Source organism: Anopheles moucheti, chromosome 2, assembly GCF_943734755.1.
Source record: "Anopheles moucheti chromosome 2, idAnoMoucSN_F20_07, whole genome shotgun sequence".
Lineage (NCBI taxonomy): Eukaryota > Metazoa > Arthropoda > Insecta > Diptera > Culicidae > Anopheles > Anopheles moucheti.
This window is the reverse complement of record NC_069140.1, coordinates 58,159,381-58,169,573: the sequence shown is the minus strand read 5'-3', so window position 1 is coordinate 58,169,573 and position 10,193 is coordinate 58,159,381. Positions and strand designations below refer to the sequence as shown.

General features: G+C 44.3%; 2 protein-coding genes across 2 annotated transcripts; both read right to left on the bottom strand.

Annotated features, from left to right (window-relative positions):
- Positions 1-85: 85 nt before the first annotated feature.
- On the bottom strand, positions 86-2,928 carry LOC128298928 (receptor-type guanylate cyclase gcy-18-like). Its single transcript, XM_053034743.1, has 6 exons — positions 2,774-2,928; positions 2,036-2,171; positions 1,747-1,955; positions 1,621-1,644; positions 376-1,541; positions 86-306 (listed from the first exon to the last, which is right to left on the bottom strand). The coding sequence occupies exons 1-6, from the start codon at positions 2,926-2,928 to the stop codon at positions 86-88; spliced, it is 1,911 nt and encodes a 636-aa protein (XP_052890703.1).
- A 2,494-nt stretch (positions 2,929-5,422) lies between these two features.
- Positions 5,423-8,509, bottom strand: LOC128298926 (uncharacterized). The gene is made up of 7 exons (XM_053034741.1): positions 7,500-8,509; positions 6,891-7,233; positions 6,649-6,790; positions 6,389-6,470; positions 5,802-5,941; positions 5,625-5,716; positions 5,423-5,542 (listed from the first exon to the last, which is right to left on the bottom strand). The coding sequence occupies exons 1-7, from the start codon at positions 8,507-8,509 to the stop codon at positions 5,423-5,425; spliced, it is 1,929 nt and encodes a 642-aa protein (XP_052890701.1).
- Positions 8,510-10,193: the final 1,684 nt, after the last annotated feature.

Here is a 10,193-nt window from a genome sequence, read left to right as displayed (position 1 = left end):
CTGATAGAACTCTGTGTTCCATTAACCTTAACTGTTTTGGCGTGATTCTAGATTGCTTTTGGGTGTGCCATTTTGCATCTAATGGTTAGATTATTTGTAGGAAATCAGGTTCAGTGACTACGTTTTGCTTGTACATCGGTATAAGCATATCTGGTGTGAGATGCTCATAAAGCGCGTGTCCCATCAACCAGAATGTCTGCATTGTTCCCTTACCCTTAACATCTACTGTTCCACGAAGTTTGATTTTGAATCCTCCCAGTTTGTCCAACACCTCTTTGGTGCTTTCCGAGATATGAATTTTCATTGCTATAAGGTTAAAAATGCGATCAGCAAGTGATTACATGATTGGTGACTACGTGTTGTAATATTACTTACGCTCTCCGGTCGACTCCATGCGGGAGGCAGTGTTTATGGTATCACCAAAAAGACAGTACCTTGGCATGGTGGTACCGACCACACCTGCTACACACGGTCCGGTGTTGATGCCAACGCGTATTTCCAGCGTCCTGTTCTTCATATGTGGTATGGTAAATCCTGAAATACCACAAACCAAATCTAGCGACATCATAGCTATTTCTCCACCGTGCCGAATCCCGTTGCGCTGCGGCAAACCTGAAACAACCATGTACGCGTCTCCTATCGTTTCCACCTTGTACACGTCGTACTTTAGAATGATCGAATCGAACAAACGATACAGTGTGTTCAGCATGATGACCACCTCCATCGCGCTGCTGCTGGCCGAGATGTCGGTAAAACCGACGATGTCGCTGAAAAATATAGTCACCGCATCGAACGTTTCTGCCGGCACTTGACGCTGTTGCTTCAGCTGCTTGACTACGGCTGGGGGCAGCATCTGGTAGAGTAGACGGTCGGACTTGCCCTTTTCCATGCGCAGCTCCATCGTGCGCGCCATTAGCTTCGTGGAATAGTTTTGTATCGTGCTGGTAGCAACACGTATCATTAGCACTAATATTGGACTTATGATGAATATCACCACGACCAGCCCTATCGAGATCGATTGGTGGTTTCTGGCACTGTGAATTTCTTCCAGTAACGTCTCCTTCACATCGGCCTGTATCTGATCCTGCACCATTTGCAGATTGCTCAAGATGGTCGTCACGGATAGGTAGTATTCGATCAGCGCATCCTTGCGATAGGACGCAGACATATTGATCAGCACTTGGCTGCGCCAGTACTGCATCACCTGAAACTCCGCACCGGAGATGATGTTAAGCGTGGTCATAAAATTCTGAGCTGATGCTATGTAATCCAGCGCGGCAGCATCTCGTCGTACAAATTGGGCATAGTCCGCGAGACCCAGGTAGCCATAGCGCATGAACTGCAGCACGAGGATCGCCGCAATGTTGATGCTTTCGATCGCCTCTATCAGGTTTTTGTACACCACAAACTGACGCCAGACTGTGGAGCTGATCGACGTACCGGTACTGCGCACGATCTCATTAATGACGTATCGGTTAAGCGCATTGTACGGCTCGAAATAGTCCAACCCTGTAAATGACTCATTCTCGGGCGTATTGAATCTAGAAAGACAGACACACAGACAGTAACATCAAAAGCGATCGGTTCTACCAAGCGTGCACAATTATGCCAAAAAATTACCCAAGCATAACATTCCTTGCTTTGCTTGAAAATTTTTCGAAACACAATTTTAGTAAACTATACTCATAATCGACTATGCACAGCACACATACACAACAATCACATGCATGCTGCGTGCATATTCACCTCATGTCAGCAATCAGCGTTTGATTTGCGGTGCCCGCTGGCAGTAGATAATTAAGATCCTCCCCAAGATGGCTGAGGGCAGCGTTGGTGTTTTCGATGGAGCGCTCCACCTGGGATCGATTTTTGCCCGTCAGCATATAAAACACGAGACTCATGCGTTCGTTCTGGATAACGTTCAATAGGCGCGTTATGTTAATCGTTAGTCCCATCTGAAATATGTTACGAAACCAAAGTTTCGAGCACATTTAAGTGGCCAATGCGTAACAGTGTTTGCAGCTTAATCCCATACCTCCTCGTTGGCCAGCACTGTTTCGCTGTAGGACTTCACGTGTTGCTGAAGCAGTATCATGTTTTGCATTACGACCGATGCTATCGGTATGAGCAGCACAATCAACATGTGTGTCATGAACAGTTTTCGTGCATTTCTGTCCGAAGTGGCATGGTACAAGAATGAACAAAAAGAGAATATAATATTGCACTTCAAGTGTACAATAAAAGTAACAAACTTAAAAGTTCGATGATTAATTTAGAAAACTATGATATATTTTTAATTTATAATGTAATAATGTAGCATAATTTGCTCAAATGGTTTGTAAAATTATCCTAATCCTACTACAATTTATAGGAATGTTACAATTACTCAAATCATCCCGACTATTTGGCTTAATTTTTCTTAATTTATTTCATGAAGCACATATTTTTCTATAAACTTGTGATGTAATGTTAGGAAATATCTCGCAAGAATAATGTTCGGCTCGTAAAAGTGTTGCACGAATATGATTTGTTCATGCTATGCCGATGCAGTACCGCGTGGAGCAAATGCAAAATTCGAACACATAATTAGAAATGGAATATGGAACCGTGCATTAAATATGCATGCTGGGAAAACAAAACAAAAAAGTCTAACGCCGGAAAATTGCATCTAAAGACGTGCACGCGTACGGTGCTGCAAATCATTCTGGGTCACGATTTTTCCCGAATTTTACGCGCGATGACACGTTGGGCAAATTTTAATATGCTCGCTCACCTTGAACTGGGATTAAATTTAAAGCACCCGTACATCGTCACCTCCCGGTCGAGGGCCACATCCGAGCAGGACGTCGACTGTCGCGAGGTGGATGTAGCGACCGAGGGCGAAGATTTCACCGACAAGTCCCTCGTCCTGGACAGCTCGCCGGTCATACCCCCGGTACCGGCCACAAGACGGTCCAGCTCGAACGGGCATCGCGGGCCCTTGGATCTGGGCCCTAAGCCGCCGCCGGTTGGGTACAGGCCAACGATTGGCTTCTCGGACGGGACGGACGGTTCGTCCGGCGGTGGATGTACGGTCACCTGTGTTCGCTCCAGCTTCGTACAGCGATTGTATGCGATTTGTGTCACTATATGATTGTAAGCCTTCAATAGACGCACGACAATGATTCTGGACCAATCGATTTTCACTCCGAGCACACCAGCAACAGCAAGGTAAAGTGGGCATTCAAATTGTACTAGCTTTAACGGCGACTGTTTCCGCGACTGGCAATGGAAAACCAACGCCACAGTCTTTGGTTGCACGTTCGGTTTGCCTTTCGCTAGAATAATATTAGGTTTCCCTGTATTGTTGTGCTTTGTTTCGTGTTTTGTGTGCTGCGAAATAATACACAAGAAGTGTTTGCTTTCTGTTTGATTGTTAGCATCGATAATTTATTGCGAAACTGCGATGGCTGCACGTGGGCAAACGAAATCCCCACACACACACACACCGGAACCGGAGAAGAATAATAGAGACAAATAGAGAGCCACTGCACAAATCATTCACAAACAGAGATACACATGTATGAATGATCGGTCACAAACGAACTCGCTGCATATCCTCGCCCGCACTTTCCCACACCCAAACACACACGCACACACACGGACAAACGGACAGACGGATATAAACTTTGCTTCACACTGTGTGGTAAACCGGCGGTAAAATAATCAATTCCGAGTGCCGGTCGGCATAGGATGCTGCTGCCGAGTCCGGGCCTGGCTGCACTGCACGGCGTACGAATGGAAACTGCCACACTGCAGGACACGATGTCGTACTTTTATACACATTCGTGCCATGACGCGTTGCTCTCATCGTCGTCGTCGTCGTTCGATGGAACCGATACAGCCCGAGAGCTGAGATGGTTGGACCAGTGCCGGCGTGCCGCGGCTTGATACCCGATGTCACTAATTAGGCTGCCAAAAGCGGGAACCGTAAGACACGACAGGATGCACTACCGATGCCGATCGCAGTCGGTAGCAGAGTAGATAATGTTATCATTTGAGCTCGTGCAGAGCTCCCACCCAAGCAACCCTCCTCCTGTGGCCCTGCGCACTCATAACAACTGTTGATGCGCTGATAGGAAGGTGCCGGAAAAATGGGGAAAAACATTCAAACCATGACGATTTTTCCCGCCCGGCGCGGGCAGCGTATCCGATTACGGACCCGTTGACGGGGTGGTGCCGGGACTGTGCACGTGCATCACCCCCCATTGCCACGGTTGTCGTTCTATTGTTTTCGAGGAACTCGTCTCCTACCGCAAGTAAGGCGAAATTGGTTAAATTAGCAGACACGTAACCGAATACAGTCGTATAATTGGTCCTTTACGCGCGCAATTAACGGTCAGTCAAGGTACGACAGGCGGTAGACTAACCGCAAACGCATCCAGCCAGCGGATGGAAGAAAGGTTGTAGTGAGTACGTTTCATCATTGCTACCCGCTGAAATCAAATCAGCACCGACCGTATCAGGTACAACCGAGACCGAAAATAAACGGAAACCGTAAACCATAATATTGTCATTTGGTTAATGAAGTGTTTTGTTGTGGAAAGATAATAATATTAACATACGCCTACCTGAAGCACGCGGCACGCTTTCCGATTCGTTGCCGAAACACCCGTACCGAATTTCAGAACATAATTGTACACTCATCACTACTGTCATCGGCCAATGAAACACGCTATAACCACCTTCAACGGAGTGCGGGTGGCATTAATGGGCGTTCAGGTGCGTCCCAGTAACGTTTATCAGATCGTCACTATGTTTTCATTGCTGTGCGGGATATTTGGTGTGCGTTGTGCGGAAAGGTCAGTACCTTTCGCGATCTAACATGGGATAATAGTTGCAAGCTTGGGATATTTTGATTTCGCATGTAATTACGCTCGGGGCGATCGGAACGATTGGTGAATGAATGCGCTGGTGTGATAATTTTGTGTTAAATATATTTCTGTTTCTCTGTAGTTTGTCTTTGAAACCATACATTGAACATCGGGTACAATTTGTGACGGGTTTGAATCGGGTGACGATTTCTTATGCTTATGCTCTAACAGACAGTGGATAGATACACATGTATAAGGAGCACATCGAAATAGTTATAACAGGCGAACGACATAGTGAACGCGGAATATGTATTTTTTGTTGGTAGACATTTGTAGACAGACTGCTTTATGATGCGCTTACAGATGCATTGTTGGAGCTGAGAGTGAGCTTTATCATGCACAAATGCATATTATACAGCTTAGACAAGCAAGACACAAAGAAAATGTAGCTATGAAAAACTCTCATTTTGGAGTTAATGTTTCCCTCGATAGCTGTTGCTGCTTCGTTCAATCCTCATCACACGACGAACCCGTTTGCTTGCTCTGCACGCGTAATTGATTGTGTTTCATTAAACTATTTTTAAATACACCGGTTTCATATCTGCAAACCAAGCCACCTCGCCATGACTATTGTTCGGCGTTGCACCCTCCTTGCAGGTCAACCAGTATGTGTCCATCAACCCTTTACCCTGTGAAAAGGGAAGAGACAAACAGATTGCAATTGGACATTATCGTGGGTTTGCTTTATCTTGAATAATGCCGCGAGCTTACTTTCACATCGATCAATCCACGATGTTCCGTCTTGAATCCTCCCACCTTGACCAGTGCTTCGTTCATTTCGGCAGAAATGTGAATTTTTAATGCTGCGAAATCATACAGGAAAGGCACCAGTGAACACAAGGACCACCGAAATGTTGGAAATGTATTTTTTAAAATCAGGTTTTTTACCTTCACCGGTAGATTCCATGCGGGAGGCAGTATTCACCGTATCACCGAACAGACAGTATCTCGGCATCTTAGTACCAACGATACCGGCTACTACCGGTCCTGTATGGATACCGCAGCGTATTTGTACCGGTTCGTTGGCTCTGGAAAAAAGACGAAAGTAAGGGCGTAAAACTGTTTAGCAGGGAGTGTTGCCGCTAAAGTATTCCCCCTAGTACTTCGTGAAAGACTAGGCGCCTCCATAATTAAATCGTTTGCTTAGCGCTGCTAACTGCTGTAGCTCAACATATATAATTCCTTATTTTAAACCATTTTTCCCTATAATTTTAAAAGATAAATGAAATAGTAAATAAAAAGGTAAATTAAAAAGATTTTAAAATAAATAACATTGCATAGAATAACAATGGCTTGAATAGAAAAGATATGGATATGGTTCTAAAATGGAGATAATATATCGTTATATCGATAATAAAATGTTTCTACTTCCCCTGCATTCTTTTCGATAATTATCCTGCATTCAGTAGATATGCCGTTAATGATACTAGCTATCTGCAGTCCTAAATTATGTTGCGTAATTTCGATTCGCTTACTTATGTGGGATGCTGAAGTACCCGGAAGCATCCAATAGATCCAATGCCATTGTTGCTATTTCCGCCACATGTTTGTTACCTGCCATTTCCCATTCAGCGTTGCCCCGGAAGAGGCAATGGACCGGAAGGCAGCAATGGAAATAACGAACAGGCAATAACCAGAAACAGAGGAGGAGAAGGAGAAGAAAAAACAGACACGAAACAGAAAACGTTTTCGTTAACGAATTGAGATTTGGCCATTTCTGGAGCGGAAGATATCATGAAGTAGAAGCTACCACCGTTTTTCACCGGCAATCCGGAAGCCACCATGTAGGAGTCGCCGATGGTTTCGATTTTGTACACATCGTAACACTCAATACGCTCGTCGAACATCCGGTAGATGGCATTCAGGAACGAGACCACCTGCCGATATTACCGGAAAAGAGGAATGCACAGATAGCCAGCTGGATTAATATCATGGACGCAATGGTACGCACCAGAATGGGGTACGTGGGGCATCTACCTCCAACGGTGTACATTCTGCAGCAATTTCGGTAAAGCCAACGATATCGCTGAAAAATATCGTCACTGCCGAGTAGTATTCCGCCGGGACCGTTTGGGCTTGCTTGAGCTGAGTGGCCACCGTCGGGGGCAGCATCTGGAACAGCAACGAGTCGGATTTGCGCTTCTCGCGTTTCAGCTCCTTCGCCTTGTGAGCCAGATTAATGGCGTACAGCTGTATGGTGGCCGCCGCATTCCGTACCAGTATGATGATGATTGGGGACACAATAAGGACGACCACGAGGATAGCGATGCCGAATGTTTCCATATTGTCTGCCGACTGGAGCACCTTCTGAACCTCGTTGCTACGAGGCCGACGGATGAAAATGAGACAGAGAAAGCAAAGCATGTTAGTGGTACCGAGGGAAATCACACCCATTTACGCTTGCATGGCTGTAGCCTGCACGGACAGGGTAGAGGGCTTCAACAGAAACAAAAAATCTTGGAAAATGGTTATGTTACGCACTGCATAAGTAAAGGCCCAGGTCGGGTCAGTGTTAAGGTTTGTTTAGTAAGGTTTGCAAAAGACGCACACATACATCGGACGGTGGGAAAAGAGACCCATACATACCGTATGATCGATCGCAATGCTCTCTGCAGCTTCCGCAGTTCGTCGATGTAGTAGGCCATGGACTCGTAGTAGGAGCGTGCGTCGGCCACATTTCCTTCGCGCCGCAAATTCTTCTGGATAGTTTTGCTCCACTGGGTGATGTTGCCGTAGCTTCGCATCGTAAGAGTTATGTTCCGGTAGATTACTTTCAGCGATGGTACAAAATGCAGAGAGCCGTTCAGCAGATCCCTCCCGAGAATATCGTGCTGCACGTACTTGATGTAGGAATCCGGCTTGAGATATCCACGGCCATAGTAATTTATACCGTACACCGACGAGATGTCCAGACTCTCGATGCTACGAAGAAGGTTCTTAAAGCTGAGCAGGAATCGCCAAACTCCGCTCTTATTAGCATCCTTTATCTGGTTGGTAAGATGCTCCAGCAGGGCAGCGTTGGCCGTTGTGTACCAGCGCAAAATCTGTGGCACAGTGCTGTCCTCTGTGCTGATGTTCGCTCGGAATTCTTGTAGCGTTTCACGAAATTCGCTCATGTTCAACCAAGTAACCTCTCCATTGTTCGGTTGTATTGTGCGTATCGAAATGTCTGGCCAGGACGACATGTTATCCAGTGCGAGATCCGTTTCAAAGAACGTGTCGCTCAAATTTCTCCGCAAAGCAATACCGTTCGTGTAGATGTAGAATGCCACATCGGACCGTTCCTGTTGCAGGCGTGTCACTACCTTTCCAAGGTCCGTCGCCATGGTAACCTGATTCTCGATCTCGGTCACCTCCATTCGATAGCTCACGATCTCGATCATCTCGTACGAAGTTTGCACAATCAGGGCCAGTATCGGTATGAAGGGGAGAATGATCATCTGCATCTGTTGCAGCTGTCGGCCCCGTTTGAATGCGGGGTTTTTTGCTTCCGCACTGCAACACATGTTGCCATGATAGTTCTGCTGAGTGCTGACATCTTCAGAGCTGACCGATTTGATCGAGGAGCTGTCGGTGTGATTGACGCGGGATTTCATTTTGCTGCAACAAAGATAGTTATCAAATGGATCAGTGTTTAATACAATATCAGGTGGTTTGAACAATAACAGGTAAAGCCCGACCATGAACACACCCGGGAGTTATACTTGAGACGAATTTTATTGTACGCTCATATCTGGGAATTGGGCAAGAAAGCTTACCGGCCCCTCGAATCTTATGAATTGATTCAAAATCCTTCTTCCCTAATTGGTATTTATGGTCATTTCAACTTATTATTATTATTATTATTATTATTATTATTATTATTATTATTATTATTATTATTATTATTATTATTATTATTATTATTATTATTATTATTGTTATTATTATTATTATTATTATTATGATTATTATTATTTATAATATCATAATTATTATTATTGTTCTTACTATCATGAACACATCGTTGACGTATGACGATAATTCTCGCTATGACGAGTACCCACGAGTAGCGCTCACATGGCTGACACTAACACAAACAGCAGCGATCCGTTGTGTGTAATAAGGGCTCGTCAACAAAGTGTTAATATGTTTATTTGCTTACTTCAAAGGGTTTACAAACAAAAACTGAAATTAAGGAAACGAAAAAAGAGTAATCTCAAAGACAAGAACGGCTGTGGGAAACATGGACATCGAATTCGAGTAGGAAGCTTGAGTTATTCAAGGCCGGAAGAGGCATGAGAACGTGGATTGCAGGTCTGGCAAGCTTCGGGACACAAAGAGGGATCGAGGCTAAAACGACTAGGGCATCAAGAACATAGGAGAGGACAAACAAACATTGAAATAGGATTGTGACTGCGAGTATCGCGTTGTCAACTGCTGCAGGCCAAATAGACGACAACGATGAGGATAGTCGGGAACTATATCCGTATATCCGGAAAAAAAACGACGAGCAGCTTCACGAATGAACTTTCGCTCTACCCTCTCTATCCTGTCCATCGCTTTGGTCCAGACAAGCAAAACACCGAAATATATTCCAGGAGACTGCGTTATAAATCCGAACACACTGTTAGACCTGTTAACCATGATTTCCACATGGTCGTGAAACGACAGTTACCTAATGAAGCTCTCTGTGCGCCTTAAACTCACACCTCTCATTCTCTGGTTTTCAATAGAAACTCTCTTCTGTCTTCTGTTTTTCTATTTGCACTATATTATTCTTAACTCATATCTTGCTTTGTTAAACATTTGCATAGCAAACAACAAAAATGTATAATTGTAGTGGTTTGCTTGGAAGTTGAAATATAATTACGTTTTGTAAACATTTAACAATATTTAAAACGGTATTTATTTATTTCATCTTAATAGTAACTCACACAATTGGGAGAGTCTTCATAATAACTATCGTTTTGAATATCAACTTCCTTAACAAGCGACACAGCTCACAATGCAATTATTGTGCCGTAGAACGTAGGAAAAACAATGGACATAAAATGATTAACTACTTGCTTTCCACTTATACCCTATCGATAATGGGAGCTATTACCCAGTAGACGTTCCTCTTTCGAATTTATGATTGGTAGCCTACATTCCTGGTTTCGTTTCGTTACATCATTTGTATCTTCTAGTTTTTTTTTAATAGCTGATCGACATTGTTATTTAAATTCCTATTTGCTGTACATCCTTCTTGTAAATTTTACTTCTTAAATAAAAGTACTTACTTCTTGTAAGTACGTAGTC

What these genes read in the sequence shown, in the direction of transcription:
- LOC128298928 (XM_053034743.1), bottom strand. Translation starts at nt 2,928, where the DNA reads ATGACCGGCGAGCTGTCCAGGACGAGGGACTTGTCGGTGAAATCTTCG. An exon ending in AAATTTAATCCCAGTTCAAG is followed by an intron (nt 2,172 to 2,773) that starts GTGAGCGAGCAT and finishes CACTTCGGACAG; the next exon opens with AAATGCACGAAAACTGTTCA. An exon ending in ACGCTGATTGCTGACATGAG is followed by an intron (nt 1,645 to 1,746) that starts GTGAATATGCAC and finishes AAAATTTTCAAG; the next exon opens with CAAAGCAAGGAATGTTATGC.
- LOC128298926 (XM_053034741.1), bottom strand. Translation starts at nt 8,509, where the DNA reads ATGAAATCCCGCGTCAATCACACCGACAGCTCCTCGATCAAATCGGTC. An exon ending in GCATTGCGATCGATCATACG is followed by an intron (nt 7,234 to 7,499) that starts GTATGTATGGGT and finishes TCGGCCTCGTAG; the next exon opens with CAACGAGGTTCAGAAGGTGC. An exon ending in CATGGAATCTACCGGTGAAG is followed by an intron (nt 5,717 to 5,801) that starts GTAAAAAACCTG and finishes ATGATTTCGCAG; the next exon opens with CATTAAAAATTCACATTTCT.